Source organism: Polyodon spathula, chromosome 6 (assembly GCF_017654505.1).
Source record: "Polyodon spathula isolate WHYD16114869_AA chromosome 6, ASM1765450v1, whole genome shotgun sequence".
In the NCBI taxonomy this organism is placed as follows: Eukaryota; Metazoa; Chordata; class Actinopteri; order Acipenseriformes; family Polyodontidae; genus Polyodon; species Polyodon spathula.
Window position 1 is genome coordinate 65,966,079 of NC_054539.1, and position 19,467 is coordinate 65,985,545.

A 19,467-nucleotide genomic window follows, 5' to 3' on the forward strand; every position below is an offset into this window, starting at 1 on the left:
GGTATAAATTAAGTAATCACAGCACAAGTGTAGGCTGGAAATAACACAGAAGAAAAACCTTGTGTTTCTTCTAACGACACTTCAAATGTATTTTGGTTATTAATAAGGATAACCAGAAGATATCTATACTTTAAAGTGGAGTACATTACAGAGTTTTATCCACATAAAACACACATGGTATTGTATGCAGTAATACCAAAAGAAACTGATAATAATCTATGACAGATGTTTCAGTGAGATCAGAGTTTACCACTATGGTCCAGATTTATTAGTCTTCATGGAAAAATGCAATTTGCATCATTTCTTTTTTAAACTGCTCAAAAGGTTTATGGCACACATTGGTAAATCAGGCCCTATTATTATTATTATTATTATTATTATTATTATTATTATTATTATTATTATTATTATTATTATTATTTAGTCATTTAGCAGAAACTTATCCCAAGCGACTTACAGAGGCTAGGGGTTGAACTATGCAATTGGTGCTGCAAAGTCACTTAAGTTAAGTGACTTGCTCAGGGTCACACACAGTGAGTCAGTAGCTGAGCCTGGATTTGAACTGGGGATCGCCAAACCTCCCCGAGTGAGTAAACCGGTATTATATTCAGAGATTTTCTCAGGAAGGGTAGTGTCTGGTTTTCTTTGAAACCATTGGGGTTCAATGTGTTTTTCTGCTAGGAAATGTAAAATCAACTGAATTTGTAGTTGCCCACTGTGATCAGGACTTTTTTCCCCTGTACCCCAGATAATTGTGCTATGGAACTGTGACAAGCCTTTACCTCTGAAAAACAAGTGGCCCTCCACCTCAGTGCCTATAACAGTCATTGAGGGAGAGAGTAAGGTAGGTGACACCATTACTGTGGGGTCTAACACTCCTTAATCTCAATAAAATGAAAGTGTTAGAGAACCCCCTGCAGTATTTACAAGAAACACACTATAGCTTTGCTGTATCCTGTGTTGTCCCAATTGTAGCAATACATACAGTATTCACTCTATTCACTCACCATGAGCCATAACCCATCTGGAGAATACCTTTCTTAGGTGCTTTTCCCAGAAGTAAGATATTTTGGTAACACTTTAAAATAAGTGTCTGTAATCCCAATGTAACTAACACATGATTTCCTACTGATTTCAAATGAAATTCCTATTGAATTCAAGTCACAAGCATGAGGTCATGGCATGCTTTTCATCACTTCATAATATTTCCCTTTAATATACATGAAATAATCATGAACAGACACTTACTTTAAAGTGTTACTGTGACAAACTGGATTGCAGTGCGCAGGTGTAGAGGTGATGCAGTTCTCAGTAATAACAAATACAACACTGTTCACGGTGAAAAACAGCTCTTTATTTGTGCTGGGTTGCTTGTTACATAATTGTTGCATAAATAATACCTGGCTCTACACAGCTATGTGTATAGCACAGTTAAAATACGGGGTTGTCCCGAAATAATACTAATAATGACACACACTTTATACACACACGATCACAAGTCTCATTTTCACCTGGCTTGATTATTGTAACTCCTTCCTCCTTGGTCTCCACTCCTACGCTTTTACACCGCTTCAACAAATTCAAAATGCTGCTGCCTGTATTATATTTAACCTCCAACACTTCCACAAATCTCCCCATGGCCTTGCCCCACCTTATCTGGCTGCACTCATTTCCTATTATATTCGTCCTCGCAATCACTACTGTCCCTCTCTGTTCCATCCTCACCCTGTGCCCAATCTCATTTCCATTCATTCTCTCTTCTTGCACCCCTTCAATGGAATAAACTCCCACTCATCTTAAAACAGTCCCCCACTTTACACAGCTTTCGCTCCTCCCTTAAAACTCATCTTTTTTCCCCAGCCCATCCTACCCTTACTGCTGGCCCCTGACCCCATTATGACCTTGCCTGCCTGACCTTGACCTAGTCCCTTGCTTTCATATAGCTGTTAATCTCCTCACCCTACTCCAATAACCTTACCCTATTTCTTCACCCATTTTTCAGTTTATACAAATTCTAAAAACATGTAAAGCGCCTTAGTTAAAGGCGCTATAATAAATGCTAAATAAATAAATAAATAGTGAGTTCTCCTAGTGCAAGTGGTGATTTAATACAATAATTGGTGACAACAGTAGTGCAGATATTCGTGTTTGATGCTGGCTTAGCGCGAGAGCTCCTAGATAGTTAGGCATCTAGAATAACAAATAACAGTTAAACAGTCAGATAAGATAACACTAAACACTCAGTACTTTTTGTTTGTACATCCTTTACAGGTCTTTCTGTAACCATAACAAAGGAACAGATTGCTTTGCCACATCCCCTGATATACCCTCAGTCACGCCCCCTTCAGCAGCGAATTCAATCACGTATCCTCCAATCCATGACTGACACATCACCTTCTGCATTAATTCTGGTATTGTGACTCTGCCCCCTTTCCGGGTGGATGACTTCCAACTGACCCTGCAATGAACTCCCAAACCATCCTGTCCGGGGCACACTGTTCCTGTTATACCATGCCCTCACAGGGAGCGAGGGAGATTGTTAACTGGGATTCATTCTCTCTCTGCTACCGATATTTTTTCTTATAACAATTGAGAGTATTAAGATCATGCTCCCTGTTACAACAATTGCTTGTTTTCTGTTACCACAATACACCGTTCATTTCAATGAGAGTACCAGCGTTGTTGCAGGAAGGAACAGGATCTGGATGCAATACGATGCTTAGAAGAGAAACAATCGTGATTAAGTTTAAAAACATATCACTGGACAACATGGCGTACAGCAAAAGTACAGGATGCATTTCTTGTAAACACTGCAGAGTGTTCTGTAACACTTAAAAGCACATAGTAAAAGTCCAATGTTTTGTTTGTTTTTTTGTTTTGATACAGGCACTTTAGATGGTGTTTATTTAAGGCTGCTAATAATAGAGTTTGGGGAGATTTTATTTCCAGCCGATTTCTATATAATGAATCATGTAAGAAATGTTCAATGTATGTCACTTCCTGTTTGTGTCTATATTTATTTTACATGGCACCAGTTTTTTCAAACTTTGATGTACAGGACGTTATCTGTAGTGTATACTTCTCCAGCTTTACACTTTAAAACTTCAAACTGACTCTTTGTTTAGTAATATATATATTTACCTGAAAACCTCTATGAAGTATTAGCAATATTGACTGATCTTAACACTTTTTTGTTTGTTTTTGTCTGCATATGATTTATACATTTATCAAACCCTGTGCTAACTGCAGGGTTCATTTTAAAACAAAGTTTGAGGCAACGCAAAGAGCCGGACACTTTGCATAAATAAATAAATCATAATCTCTGTCAAAGTAATCTTTTTCCAAACATTACAACACTTAGCTTCATTATAGCTTTCAATCATGTATGGTAGCAGAGAGGGGACAGATGCAGAAAATAAAGCCATGTCAAGTTATCTCACTGTTACTGTAGCCTTGGGAAACTTTGAGAGAACAAGGTTACATGATTCAGTTCATTTTCCATACCAAATTTTTTAACCTCTTTTTTCCACCATTATTCAAGAAAAGGAAAATTGGCTTCAGATTAAAAAGTATCCCACAAGTTTCTGACTAGGATAGACAAATTAGTTCTGCATTGGGCTTCAAAGCAAAGATGTCTGCTGTTGAACAGCATTCATCTGCCTTATTCCTTGCAAAAATGTTCTTGTAGTGGTCTGTTTTATGTATTGTATGTGTGGTTTTATATCTTGAGCCGATGTACACACCCTGGAGTTTCCTTTGGGATCCCTAATTACTTACAGCTGTGAAGACTGCTTAACCAAACTTAGCAGCACTCCTAATAAGAACAGAAGAAACATTTGGGAACAAAAAAGGGCCATTTGACCTATCAATTTAGTTTAGAATGGAAGGTAGGACATTTTTTTTAATGTTCCTAGTGTTTTAGGTCCTTATGGGAACTATAATAAGATCCGAAACGGAAAACTACTCTTATGGTAACAGTATCCTGAGACAGTCGGCGTGGTTTTAGGAAAGGGAGATCGTGTATAATTAACCTGCTTGATTTTTTGGAGAATGAAGCGTAGGCAAGCATATGATATGGTTTATGTAGATTTTCAGATAACTTTTGACAAAGTCCTACAAAAAGATTAATTCTCAAACTGAATGCAGTAGGGATTCAAGGAACTGCATGCACATGGATTATGGAGTGGTTAACATGTAGAAAGTACTGATTAGAGGAAAAACCTCAAAATGGAGTGAGGTAACCAGTGGTGTAGCACAGGAATCAGTATTAGTTCCTCTGCTATTTCTAATCTAATGACTTAGATTCTGGTTTAGTAAGTAAACTTGTTAAATTTGCAGATGACACAAAAATAGGAGGAGTGGCAAACACCATTGCAGCAGCAAAGGTCATTCAAAATGATCTAGACAAGATTCAAAACTTGGCAGACACATGGCAAATGACATTCAATAAAGAAAAGTGTAAGGTACTGCACGCAGGTAATACAAATGTGCATTATAAATATCATATGGGAGATACTGAAATTGAAGAAGGAATCTATGAAAAAGACCTAGGAGTTTATGTTGACTCAGAAATGTCTTCATCTAGATAACATGGGGAAGCTACAAAAAAGCACAACAAAATGCTTGGGTATATAGTGAAAAGTGTTGAATTTAAATCAAGGAAAGTAATGTTAAAACTTTACAGTGCATTAGTAAGACTTCATCAAGAATATTGTATTCATTTCTGGTCACCTCGCTACAAAAAGGATATTGCTGCTGTAGAAAGAGTCCAAAGAAGAGCGACCAAATTATTCCGGGTTTAAAAGACATGTCATATCAGACAGGCTTAAAGAATTTAATCTATTCAGTCTTGAACCGAGAAGACAACATGGCGATCTGATTCTAGCTTTCAAAATTCTAAAAGGTATTGACAATGTCGACCCAAGGGACTTTTTCTACCTGAAAAAAGAAACGAAGACCAGGGGGAGTTAGATAAAGGGGTATTCCGAACAGAAAATAGGAGGCAACTCTCCAGTAATGTTGTTGAAGCTGGCACCTTGGGATCCTTCAATAAGCTGCTTGATGAGATTCTGGGACCAATAAGCTACTTAATAGGGAAATAGGCATGGTCTTACGAAATTATAGTTCAACATTTACATGTGTGCAAAACATGTCTTCAATATATGACAACCAGCATACATAGGAATGGAATTACTGTAATCTAACCTTAATATCTTCAGTCAAACTCACTTACAGGTCCTTATGACAAACAATATACAGCAACACAGACCACATCTATCATGTTTTCTTAGCAATAGATTTATACTGAAAGACTACCTGTTAGACAAAGTACACATACCAATATCTGTCACCTCCTCAACCTAGAGACGAAACATCAGTGAGCCATTCTTATAGAATGGTGAATGTTACATTTACCAATTTCAGTTAACTCGAAAACAACAATGTTTCATTGATTACAGACTTCTCCTAAGTCACAGCTTTACCAATCTTTTTTAAAAACATATCCAGTAATTTAACTGATTTATGTAATACAGTATCCAAATCATAAGCAGGGTTATGTGGGGAGGTCAGTATTGTGTTGACTCTTTACACACAAATATTTCCTCATCATAATTAGTCAGAATAACTAACTGTGTATTGCAAAAATATTTTTGGTAACCTTGCAGATCAAACTCATACAGCAGCTCATCAGCACACTAGTCACTATACCTTATCACTGTGTTCCCACAGGAGATTTAGGTTATGTAACATCTTTCACAAGTGAAATACTTTACACCTTAAAATGTCGAGAATTCATTCTAGCTTCAGTATGAACCACTAGGCTATAAGTTTACAAACTTTCCTGAACAACTTATTTGTTCATTAAGAGAATCTCTGAGACAGTATCCATGTGACACATCATAACGCCTCTGGCAATGAAAGCTTTCATGCTTTCAGGAACAAATTGCTTGCTCACCAAGAGAACTAAATCTCCATGGAGAATTAAGTAATCATTGTACTGATCCATTCATACCTTTATGTTACATTAAATTGTTTTGCACACGTCAGTCTCATAACCAAACCATCAAGAATAGCATGGGATATCAAACTAATTGTCAAATTAACTGTGATTTATTTACTTCACTCTTGGGACAGTAAACACTGCATGCACTCGGGTTGTTAAGTATCATTCCAGATTCTGGACATACATTAAACTAGCTAAAAGAGACACTCTGATTACTCAGTTTTGAGGTAACCAACAAAAATAAAAAATAAAAAACGCTTCGTCTTCCAGCAGTTCCCACCCCACCCCCCATTCTCAATTTGAGATCGGAGTGGGGAGTGTCCCTGATTGGTCATGCATCAGGGGGCCATATCACTGCCTGGGTATTGTAACCCGATTCACATCTACCGCTGGCAGGAAAGAGAGTACGTCTTGTTCAAAGCTTGCCCCAGCCACACCCAGATCAGACTGACCTGGACGTCGACTCTCAGGGGCTCTGTTCATGCTTATCCCATGTCTCAATTTTACCTAGGGGCTTTTGTCTCGATTTAGTGTGGCGATAACTCCCATTGTGTAGATATGATTGCACTAAACTCGAGCGAGGGTCCCCTCATCCACCGGGGGTTGCTAACGTAGGGTCCTCCCTGTTGGCTGGTTGCGAGCCACAGCTTTGCTGGTGTTTCCACACAATCTGTGCCATTTTTCGAATTTCTTGGCTGCTCGTGCAGCCATAATCTACAAGTAGCATAATGTTTTCCCTGTCTGCAGGAAACAAATTAGCAACAATCAATCTTTTAAAGAAAATGTCCTCTTCCATTCCTGGATAATTTTGTCCAGAAAAATACGTGTTTCTCAGCCTTTCGTTATAATTCCTTGGACACTGTGACAGAAATGCAATGAATCTTGGTTGTAAATCTCCCTCCCGACCTGTGAGGGCACTAATCAGTGAAAATACATTTCTTTGCATGGGCTGGCCTGACAGTGAGGGAGTATTTTGTTTGTTTGTGACCTGTTAGTAGATGTCTTTGTTTGTAAACCACCAGGTGGCTAACATGTATCTGGAGCTGTTGCCTTGGGCCAGCACAAAGCCGGAATAGCACTACACCACAGTCACAAAATAACCTGCTATCACTAACCATCATGTCCTTTATTATTGCGGGGCAGATAACGTGTGTTTATTGTTTGGGCTGCAACCCATTGTTATTATTACCTCCACGCATTACACATTGTTGTGTATTTCCAGAGTTTATTGTTTTGGTCACCAGAGAGGTAGTCTGAACAGCGAGAAGAATGCCCGAGCTGAACTCAATTTTGCCGCAGTCTGTTGTGCAGCTGCCAGGAGTTTTCGCTGTTATGCTGTTTAACACAGCTGTTTCTTAGTGCTTGCACCCTGTTTAGCGAAGCAAGTTGATCCCAAAAAGACTGCTTTTCTTCGATTACAGTACACAATGCCTTTCTCTCTCAGATTTACCAATGCATCAAACTTATTTTCCAAAGCATTTTTTTCACAGACTACTGATAAATATTTCAATTTTAACTCATCTCTCCCCTAAATTACCACCTCACTGATTCGGGCAGCTCCTTTTACAGTTGTTATTTCAACCAAATCAGTTTGTTCACATTCAATATTTTTAGCTTTCTTTAACTCCTTCAGAGTAAACGTTAAATGGTTCGACCATTTCCATCTCCTATCCGAACCCAGGATCTCCTTTTTGAGACAGCATTTGTTTAATGCCACACTTAAAATTAACATCCAGTATACTTTCAACACTAACAGGGACTTCATCCTCTGTTACTGTCTGGACTAAACATTAAAATTCACAAAACAATGATGCCATTGTTATTCAAAGCAGTACCAGCAAAATAATTATATCTAATTACTTTCAACCAAAATCTGCTTGCAGCTGATTTAATATGAACAGCACTCAACTAGCTTTCAGTCTGCCGACTGTGAGACACAGCAGTATTTGCATAGTGCCATTTCATTTTAGTATTTCTGAACGTGTGTTTAACAAATTATTGTCAATGGAATCCAATTCATTTCAGTCTATGATCTCCCAAAGGAGCCTCCAAAATGTAGTGAATTAGGTATACAATTTATTTAAATTATAGTTAGTCTCTAGAAGAACGGCCAAATGTAAGAAATGAGACATACCATATTTAAGTTGTGGATCATGTAGAACTCTGATTCCCTTGACAATAACTGACATTCATACAACGTGTCAGAAATATAAAACAATAGTTTATTTAAGAATAAAAAGGGGTGCACAACTAATCTAATATTACAGAAAGGAAAGGTTATTGGTTAGAGATATGTGTGAGTAGTATACAGTTCATTGATTTCATAGTCAAACGATTACAATAACCATAGATTCAGAACAGAGTCCAACATTCCAGTACTTAATTTACCTACTTAGTTTTACCATGTTAATTTAGTTTAGACATGATGTACCAAACTAATAATATGTTATCAAACTCAACTGGATATATATTCAAATTAACTCAGACATGGGGCAATGATCAAATTATCTGCATTTATGATTTAACTCCTTTGTTTCAACAAACAAAATACATTTCTTACACACTCTAAACAGGAAGTTATAGTCTATTTCTACAACAGTTTATCCACTAACTGGATAGCATTTACTATATTTACTTTCTCGAGTCATAAAGTATTTAATATGCTACATACTTATCAATTTTCAACAAAGAAGTCAGTCAGCTTTGGTGATGAACACTGCAGCTATCTGTCTGGATCTGAAGTTCCAATGAAAGAAGACGACACTTTGCTTGAAGTACGCATTGTATTTAGTCGACTCACAGTAAACACATAGTTCTTTCAAATGGAGATCAGCTTGTTGATGTCCAAGTCTTGCAACATTATCTTTGTTATCGGCAGTTTTCCAACTGGAAATAGTTCAGTTGATCAGACGTAACTCAGTTCAGATAATGTGTTGCAATTGGAAAGTTATATAGTTCATAGAAGTGTTCTCATTGCAATTCTTCTGTACATCTAGTAAATTACCTTAGGCTCAGCTGCTGGCTATGCTTCCATCCTTTTCATGGAGTGACGTGGAAACAAAGACCTGCTTTCAAATCAAGTCAGTGTCCTGTATACGTTTTCAGTCTCTCGTAGGGCAAAGAGCTAGGGCTCGCTTCAAATCTAATTTTAGCCATTCTTCAGAACATTGGTTCTTCCTTGCCTTCTGTGAGTTCGAGAAATTATGCTCCCATAACTTCAGAAACTTTCTTACTCTTGCCTGGAGCCCTGTTCCTTGTGTGGGGAGCTTTCTTAGTGTGGGAAGCATGCATGGGCAGCATGTCCTTTGAAAGTTGCGTGGCTGCATTTGTGATTCTCACTTCCATCCTATGATTGGTCAGTTGTTTATTCTGGGCTGTGCCCGAATCTATGTGGGGCATTTCTTGTTGGTTGTTCTCGTCAACAGACAGCCCATTGTTCTCAATTGGTCTGTGGTTTCGCCCAGTCTCCTGTATTTATGAAAGGTACTGTTCTCTGTCCAAGGTGTCAAAGCATAGTCAAAACTGTCTGGCTTCCCTTCAGCAAGATACTGGTGACACCTAAATGATTCATTCAGTTATAGGGAAAGATAAAACACTTGTCCACCAGTTAGGTTACAACTCTTTTTAAAAGCATTCTTTGTTATTAGGGGAGTTGTGACTAGAAACCAAGTAGACACAGAGAATGGCTTACGACCCCCCTCTATATATTTCAATTCTGTTAATTTTATACATACGACCCACTGATGCTACAAAGTCCTGTGATCAGCCTAGTTGCCCTTCTTTGTATCTTTTTGAGTGCATTTGTCTTTTGTAGCAAGGTCACCAAAACTGCACACCGTGTTCTAGGTGGGGTCTAACTAGGGCATTGTATAATTGTAGCATAACCTCCCTAGACTTGTATTCCACACTTTTTGCAATATAGACTAATGTTTTATTTGCCTCACATTGGTGAGTTACTTTCAATGATGAGTCCATTATAACCCCATGTCCACAGCTCAATGAACATGATTGGTCACATGGTTTGGCAGCCATATTGGATTTTACGACAAATTGTGGACAATTTACAAACATCTTCTTGTTGGAAACTATTTATTGCAGAGTTCTGAACCTTGGTATACATGGTTAGGGATTGTCCAAAATGCACCGTGCTCGAAATGAAGATGATTGGTTCAGTGGTATGGTGGCCATGTTGGATAACTTAATTAACACACAAATGTCTACTCCAAAACTGCTAATCTGATCAAAGCAAAACTTGGTATACATGATCCAAGTATGGTTTTCTTTAAAGTTTGTCTAAATTAAGTTGCTACACCAAGAAAACAAGGCTACCGTGAGCCAATCAAATTTCAGAATTGCTCTAGAAAAAACTTAAAACTTCAGAGTAGTGGAGGCCTATGGGAAAAGAGTATGGTCTATTAAAAAATACCTTGATATTGACTTGACCTTTGACCACTCCTTAAGGTCAAATGGAAAACTAGCTTATAACTAATTACAGAGTGTAGATAGGGTGATGGTTACTATGGAACACAGATAGGAACACATCAAGTCAAGTTTATAAAAAATAAAAAAATAAAAAAGGCCTATGTAAAGTGATGTCTACAACTGAGTGAATGGCAACCAATCAAAATGCTTAAATTTCACAATAACTCCTTGAAAGCCGTAAAGTTGCTTGCGTTGTAAAAAAAAAAAAAAAAAAGGTAAATAGGATTAATAGGCCATTTGAGTCTACTAAGTCAGCTGCTGTAGCTGCAGATTTTAGACTCCTTGCTTTTTTAGAAGATTTGTTGTTCTACTGTCATAGGTGCTGGTTTATGGTGGTTATCATTCACACTGATCGACAATTGCTAATATTAAAATAAAAAACTCCAGCATGAATTGCAATCGTTTTCTTTTGAGAATTCTTCAGTGCAGAATGGAATGTTTGTATGGTTCAGTACTATCACTTAAGATTTCACTTTTGTTAAGTTTAACTAGTGTCAAACTCAATCTCTGAAGAGTATCTTCCTTTTATAGTAATATGGCACTACAGAGTTTAATATAACGTGAAGCTCTTCTGAACACATTTTCAGTCTCAAGTTTGATGTCATGTTTCTGTTAATAAGCTGACTAACAAATAATGAACACACAAAAAAAAGTCAATAAATGGCAATATTGTTTTATAATAAAAAAAAAAAGTGCACTGAAAAAACACAAACCAGGCTAGCCAGAGGTCATTTGCACAGTTCTACAAAAATATAATATTTTATTGATTTTTTTTTCTATTTTTTGCTCCAGGCCAGTTACCTAATGGAAACAACATAAATCATGATTTTGCTTTCATTTAATTTCAAGTGTTGGATAACTAACTCTCCCTGCCCTCACATCATGAATGAATTTGAGGTCAACTGGCAGCAGCAACATCTAATAGTCTTTTAAAACCTGATCTGACTGTCAGCCCACAAGTGTAACGTTTGTCAAATTCAGTTTATAGTGTTCTCCAAACTTTGAAAACAGTATGTATTAACCCTATTACTACTACCACTACTGGTCTCTTTGAGTGCAGTGCCATGTTCAGGGCCCTGGTCTGGTCCAGGGGTTTCTCTAGAGCACGCCCACACGGAGTCTGCTGGTGGCACGACGGCTTTTGTTGACCAGTGGGCTCTGGGTGGCGTGCTCTGTACCTACCCCCTCTTTGTATTGAGAATTTAATTTACAGTCTTTTTGACTGGTTTTTCTTTAAATTAGTTAATGGCCAGTTTTTGCAATTGGGAAGCTGGTGCACCAGCTGCTACCAAGTAGCTGGTGTGGTCCTCCTATTGGCCATTAAATAGGACTACTGGTCTCTTTGACTGCAGAGCCATGTTCAAGGCCCTGGTACAGTCCTCGATTAATTTGGAGCATACCAATGCGGAGTCCGCTGTTATATGATGGCTGTTGTTGAGCCCTTAGTGGCGTGCTCTGTACCATTTCTTTTGGTTCTGTTCTTTTCAAACATTTATTTTATAGTCCTTTTATCAGTCTTTTTCTTTAAAATGTGCTAAGTGTTAGCTTTTTTAGCACCCCCTTTTGTTTAGGGGATGTGTGACCTGTGAGGGCATTGTATAACAGGAACAGTGTGCCCCCGGACTGGATGGTTTGACAGTTCATTCCAGGGTCAGTTGGAAGTCGTTGATCCATGAAGGGGGCGGAGCCACAATACCAAAAGTCATCGCCCTAATACGGTAGGCAATGTGTCAGTCATGGATTGGAGGAGACGTGATTGCACTTGTTACTGAAGGTGCGGGACTGAAGGTATATCGGGGGTGTGGCCAAGTGATCTGTTCCTTGTGTTATGGTTACACAAAGACCTGCAAGGAAAAACCCTGTGTACTAACCGTGCATGTTTTGTTTGTTTTGTCCTGTCTAGTAATTGTTGTATTTGTCATTGCTAGATGACTGAAGTATCTGGGAGCTGTAGCGAGAAGCCAGCGTGCAATCCGCACTGCACTGTGTAGAGGCTGTTACTATTATTTAAGAGTTGCCCACACACAACCCAGCCAAGTAAAGAGCTATTTTCATTGTAAACTGTTCTGTGTCTGTCCTTCCTGAGCACTGCATCACCACTACACCAGCGCACTGCAAGTCACTTTGCCACAGGGTGCTAAGTAGAATGTTGACAGCTGGTGAAGGACCCCACACTCGCACTCCAAAGAGGACTAATAATAATAATAATAATAATAATAATGATGATGATTTCTTAAGTCTTTACATCTTAATATAAAATAAAATATTGTATCACATTTTTGTAAATTAGCTTTTCCGCAGTCTGAGGGTAAGCACTCGGCTCTTTCATCCTTCACAAGGGACGCTCATTAAATAATTTCCTCCACCAGTTCTGCCAGCCTGCAATCCTAATGGGCTGACTGAGTCGTTTTAAACCAGGTTGCTCAATCAATCGCTTTCAACTCACAGTTGCAGATAAATGTGGAATTATATGTGGCATCTCATTTATGCTTTCATTTGCAAAATATGTAGTGTATATTGAGAGAGAGATTCAAAGTCAGCATTGGGTGATAGAGTGAGTAAAAAACTGGGACATTCTGTTTAAAGTTATTTGGTGTCAGCCATTTGTGTAATGAAGATACAAACTTAATTTGCATTGGCAGCTTCATTGAAACGTTACATATTTATTTACAGAATGCAAATGCATGTTCACAAAATTGATTTAAAATGCTGATCTGGCTTCCTTTTAATAATTCTGTTATGCTAAACTAGGAATATGCCAACTGCTAGTTTCAGAAATGGAACTCTGATCTGTGATTTGTACTGAAACAGTCAGGAGTAAGTGATTGATCCAGAGGTTTTTCTTGTTTTTTTTTTTTGTTTTTTTATCATGTCTTTCAAGTTACATTATAAAAGCTTTTCAGAGCATAGCTATGTTCTTTAGGTGAAATGTGCAATAGATAATAAGCAGGTTTTGTTACTGCTATACAGTGTATCAAAATTGTATGCTTGCTGTTGAAAAAAATCTATAGCTTTTTTCTCCCCCATATCTGTTCCTGACATGATCTAATAAACCTATGTGAAATGAAAGCTAGAAAATATGCCCTTTCATTTATCACATCAACTACTTATATGAATAGGATGCCAAGTTTAATTAAGTTAATTTCAAAAATATTGTTAGCCTTATAAATAAAAAAGGATATAAACACTTGTAAAATACAGGAAGGCTGTACTTCCCAGTAACAGACAGATTTCAGAATGTCCCCAGGTAGCACTTTGTCAGTGACCCTCATTGTATATCCAGTTATATATTATTTGTGTGTACTAGTTAAGAGCTCTGATCATTGAGTCCCAGTGGAAACTGCCCACATGCCAGCCAAGCTGAAGTGGAGGAAATATGAAAGCTGACATACTCTGAAGTAAGAGCATAAGAAATTCCAGAACGATAAAGGGCCATTTGTGTGAGCAACATTTAAAATATTACCAGTTGTTGTTGTAAGACAGTTGGAGATTACAGTATATTATATTTACACAGTTTTTTAGTTTTTTATTGCAATTACCCACATATTGTGTTAATGGGCTTTGATCAGCTCTTCAGTTCTCTTTCATCATAGACCCACATAGCACAGCAGTATAACTCAGAAAAGGTTTGTGTCATCTAGTAAATTCTTTGGTATTGCTGTCAGCACAGTACCTGTATACAGTGTACAGTATCTGTTGAGTGGATGGTGCTGGATCTTCCAACTATATCTATGGTGAAAGCAACTTTACCTAAAGAGAGGCTCCTGAATTCAGGAAAGTACATAAGTGTAACTATTATAAGTTAGTAAAATATGTTTGCTATATACTTGCTACACTGCCCCCCCCTCCTGAAGTTCCTCTCTTTGACTGAATGCATAAATTAACCACACAAATACATTCTCCACAGCAAAGTGGTTAGTGATGTTTTTCAATCCGAGTTAATGCATTTAGTGGTTCCAGTATTTACATGTATACACAAGCAGCTTCTAGAAGTACCAGTAGTGAATTTCAACATTTAACTCCTAAAAACTGAATTCCTGTAAACCATATGTGGCACGTGCTATAAAATGGGGAGCTGGGACCGTCTCGGCAGTGCAGAAGTGCCAAATAGAGGAAAATGATCAATCATGATCTGAGAACTAAGAATGCTATTACTGAGACAGACTTCAGCTATAAAAAATAAATTGGTTTTGATCACCAATGCCCAAACCCATTATCGATCGTGAGCAATGGCTTTTTGGCTCTTTGTATCAAATCTCCTCACATATTTCAGCTTATTTATACTGTGCCCAGAAATCTGATCTGAATTTTATATGTTCCATGGCTGGTGGGCACAGTCCCCTGAAATAGCCTGCAGCTGGAACAGATACCACTTCCATTTGAATAGTACAATAAACAGTTACAATAGTGCATGGCCCTTTATAATTTGAGTACAACATGCTTAGTTCAATTGTGCTCACAAAGATAATTTAATCAATAGCAGTGAAACGTATGTATATTAGAAAATAAACAGCATGACAAGAATGTTTGAGAATGAAGCATGCGCTTTGTAAGACAAGTGACCAAGGAATTGTTTATATTACATTCATACAAAATCCAAACATGCAGTAAACTGACTTTAAATTAAACTGTGAAACCAGTGTAACTCAAGTAAATACTATTTAGTTTAAAACTATTTTGCAGTTAGTGTGTGTGTGTATATATATATATATATATATATATATATATATATATATATATATATATATATATATATATATATATAAACATGTTAAAATTTTGTTTAAATCTGAGGTGGTCAGATTTATTTTAAATTCTCTCCTTTAGTATACATGTTTATTTTCTCTGTATTTTCTTTGTAAAGAGCTTTGAGCTGTTTTTAGCATGAAAGGTGCTATATAAATGTAACACAATTTTTGTTCCTGGGTAGTAAGTATTATTTCCTAATTGCTTATGCCTCAAAAATATAGAAAATGGATTTTATTCCCCACAAACTTTGCTTTTGTGACCAGGACAGTGATATTTCAAAATATCACTATTTCCAATGGGAGAACGGGCAAATGTGCGTCTTTTCGTTCACATAAAGTCAGAAAAAAACAACATATGAATCCAAATTAACATGTATTTATACTAAAGTAATACAAAAATGACTACAAAAGATTTAGAAGTGAGTAGTTTTTCGAGATTTACGATTATACTTTATTTACAGTATAATCATAAATCTCGAAAAACTACTCACTTCTAAATCTTTTGTAGTCATTTTTGTATTACTTTAGTATAAATACATGTTAAATTTGGGTTCATATGTTGTTTTTTTCTGACTTTATGTGAACGAAAAGACACACATTTGCCCGTTCTCCCATTGGAAATAGTGATATTTTGAAATATCACTGTCCTGGTCACAAAAGCAAAGTTTGTGGGGAATAATAGCCATTTTCTATACTTTTGAGGCATAAGCAATTAGGAAATAACACTTACTACCCAGGAACAAACAAAAAAAATTGTTACACAGTGTTATTGTTATTATTATTATTATTATTATTATTATTATTATTATTATTATTATTATTGTTTGTTTCTTTTTCTTCAGACTATGAGCAGTCGCTTTTTCCCCCATGACATTATCCAGACAGATGCAGTCCTGAGTTTGGATGAAGACACCGTCTTATCAACCAATGAGGTAGGGTCCAATTAATTTTACAAAAGAGGTCAAATGATTTTGTCACATTATGAGTCATAATCCCAGTGGAATCAAACCTCCTTATTCTGATCATGACAGCGACAGTGACAGTGACAATGTATTCCCTGCCTTAAAAGAAAGACTGGTCCTGCTGAGGTGAACCTGATTTAGCCTCTATAGTTCAGAAAGGTTAGAGAAATCTGTGCTTTCAGATAGAATATGTAAGCACTGTGGAAATACAAAATTACATTCCCTCCTATGCATCCTGTTTAGGCAGCATTTTGTCTGCTTTAAGCTGAAATCTGCAAATTAAAAAGTAGGTGTAATAAAAGTAGTGTAATATCACCAATACTGTATGTTAAAAGAATACCGTGTCTCTCTATATAACAGTAGTTGGAAGTAATCTTTCCCAATAACAATATTCATGGCAAAACTTGCTTTGGACCGGCCTGCAGTAAATTAATAACTTGTTTATTATCATTTATGTCAGTGAACATCCATTGCAAAAAGTTCTACAAATGGCAATTTTGAGTTTCCAAAATATACTAACTGCAGCACCACTGAAATGGATCATAAATATACTAAAAACAACCTAATAAAAAATATATATATATATTTGTCACCTGGATGGCTTTTGGGTGACATCAGACCAGGAAGAGACAGACACTACTGAGGGTATAAATGAATAAATAAAATGTTTAAACAAAAGATTTTCACAAAAACAAAACTGCACAGTGGCCAAAACAGACAGACAATAAATAAACACAGTGAGCAAACAAGTATCATGCTGGTCCAAATCCAGCATGAGTAGCAATTGTTTATATTTCTAGTTCTTTACCTTACGTTCCTCCTCTGAATAAAACCCAACAACCATGATTGAGAGATACCTCTTATGCAGCCCTGCCTGGGCTCAATTGCTTGTTAATCATTCAATCGGGCCCAGGCACAGTCTGCACGTGAACCACTTCCCTGGCAATTAGCCTTTCCCTGACAACCTTAAACACCCATGCACAAATACATACATTGAAATCATAGAGCAACAATTGGCCATACAAAATAATACAGGGGCAAGGTGTAACCCATCTCAGCACGGCAGTAATAAGTCCCTGAGGAAATATGGCACATCGATTGGATACCAAACATTGTTTTTCCCTTGTTAAAATTGACACTGGAATCTTCATTTTTAATCAGTGGCACCAGCTCATAAATGGTACAAATTTGGCATCTAAGATAGTTAAATGAAGCCAAGAATGTTGACAGCAAGTATGTGTTTTTGAAAAGTCTACTAACTATAAAGTGTATTGCACTATTAAAGAGCAAGCCGCTTCCAATGTCCATCTTTATGACATTTGCAATCATCCTGAACAGTTCAGGGTTCTGTTGCTCTGGTATTTAGTCATATCCAGTATTTCTGTTTCTATCTGGCTTTAAGCTTTCAAAATGGCAGACACATTTTCAGCCACCCAGCAAATCCAAAAGTATTTAGACTGCATACTGACCTGGGCAGAAATGTGGCTAATGAAATTTAATGTTAACAACATGGGCTGCAATTGTCAAATGGGTGATATACAGTAGAAAGAGAACAAAGTTTAGAGATCAATCAGCTAATAGGAACTGGACAAGCATGGATGAGTCGAATGGTCTCCTCTCGTCTGCAAACTTTCTTTTGTTCTCGTGTTCTTACCTTGATGTTCTAACTGCAAGCACTGAATTCTAAAGAAATCATTTGACAGGGGCTCTGTTTACATTGACTTTTGGCAACCGGAGTGGAATGTTCTTTTTCAAAATTTTGGATGTCATCATACTGTCATTGTTCAATACTTTTCTAGATTTTGGACAATGGGTCAAAATACATAAAACTCCACTGACAAATTGAACAATCATAATTTTACTGAAACAGAAATACACTTCCTTATCTCCTGTAAGCCTGTTGCAAATCTGTACAACCACTCCCTTGTTTAATCGGGTGCATCAAGGTCCAGTATAAATCCTCTATGCATCCCACTTTTTCTCATTTTTTTGTATAAAAAGCAACACACCGTTTTAATTTGTACTGTGGAGGGTAATTGCTTCTCATCAACTTCAGTCTCCAAGTAATTTCACAAGTCTTCCCCTCCTTTCTCAAATGCACAAACCCCCTGCATTGAAAGAATCCATTCCCAACATAGGAGGCTTGTTGCTAGGGAGCTGACGCCACTGCCTTTTGGCTTTTGCTAGTGCATTTCTGCCACATATGAACACCTCGTTGGCTAAAATAAAAACCGCTTCAGCAAGCAGATATTTAATTTGTTTTGTGTTATTGTGCAACAGTACAATACTTGTGCTTTTTAAAAAATTGTTTTGCATATTTTTGTTTGTGATGTGCAATACGAATTAAAACAAACAGTAATTCTAAGTGCCTATGTATATTGTCGCTAAGGCATACGCAGTTAGACAGTAAAAATGGGGAGCCAACTACAGGACAGTGATATATTCGAATCCGCAGTACAGTGAGGGGAGATATAATGAGGGGTGGGTGTATATGATTTTGTAGCAATAGAACTAGGTTGGCTATTGTCCTGGAAATATTGATGTATTTAGTTTGCCTACTTGGAAGCAGAGCTTTTAACAGGAGATGGCATAGAACTTTTCCAGACATTGAAAATGTAAACGTATTAAATATTTTATTGTTTCATCGTGGGGAGACATTCCAAGTCGCACTATAAAGTTAATGGTACTAATCAAGATATTCCAAATTGGTTCAAAATAATGATGCTCTTTGTTTCTTCTAAGTCTGCCAAAAAGACGGCCTCTGAAGGTTTTTTTAAACAAACCACCATTACACCATTACAGTATGTAATCTTTTATAACCGAAAACAGTTCTAAAGAATATAAAAGAAAGAAAATGGCTTTTAAAAATCTATCAACTTACTGCAGCAGTCTCACCAGAGGAAGAACAAAAACAAGCATAGCAAAGTTTTACTGTGCTGAGAAAAAACGATATGAAAAGATTTTCTGATGTAAAATAGGATTTGCTAAGACAGGAAGTCAGCCCAATAACATATCATCATAAGATTTAAAAAGCAATGTTATAATATTAAGCTAAACCCAAGCTCTAACCCATCGGTCACTACTCAAAACTACGCCCTAAATCTCCTAGCACCAGAGGACCCTTTCAATACAAATTCTGCTTCTTTTCGATTCAATTATAATTATTAAATGGCAGCACTTTATTTTGGCTGAAATAAATTATACAGAAAATGAGTTTGTAACTATAGAATAATGTCACACCTTCCAGCCCAATATGAAATACCGTTATATC

At 37.0% G+C, this 19,467-nt stretch overlaps 1 protein-coding gene across 2 annotated transcripts in view; it reads left to right on the forward strand.

Moving 5' to 3' along the window:
* Nucleotides 1-19,467, forward strand: part of LOC121317487 (exostosin-1-like) — a 338,142-nt gene that overhangs the window by 307,036 nt on the left and 11,639 nt on the right. For both annotated transcript variants that reach the window (XM_041253479.1, XM_041253480.1), the window contains 2 exons: nt 749-844; nt 16,077-16,166. In XM_041253479.1, the coding sequence (XP_041109413.1) occupies nt 749-844; nt 16,077-16,166 (186 nt within the window). The remainder of the gene's footprint in view (nt 1-748; nt 845-16,076; nt 16,167-19,467) is intronic.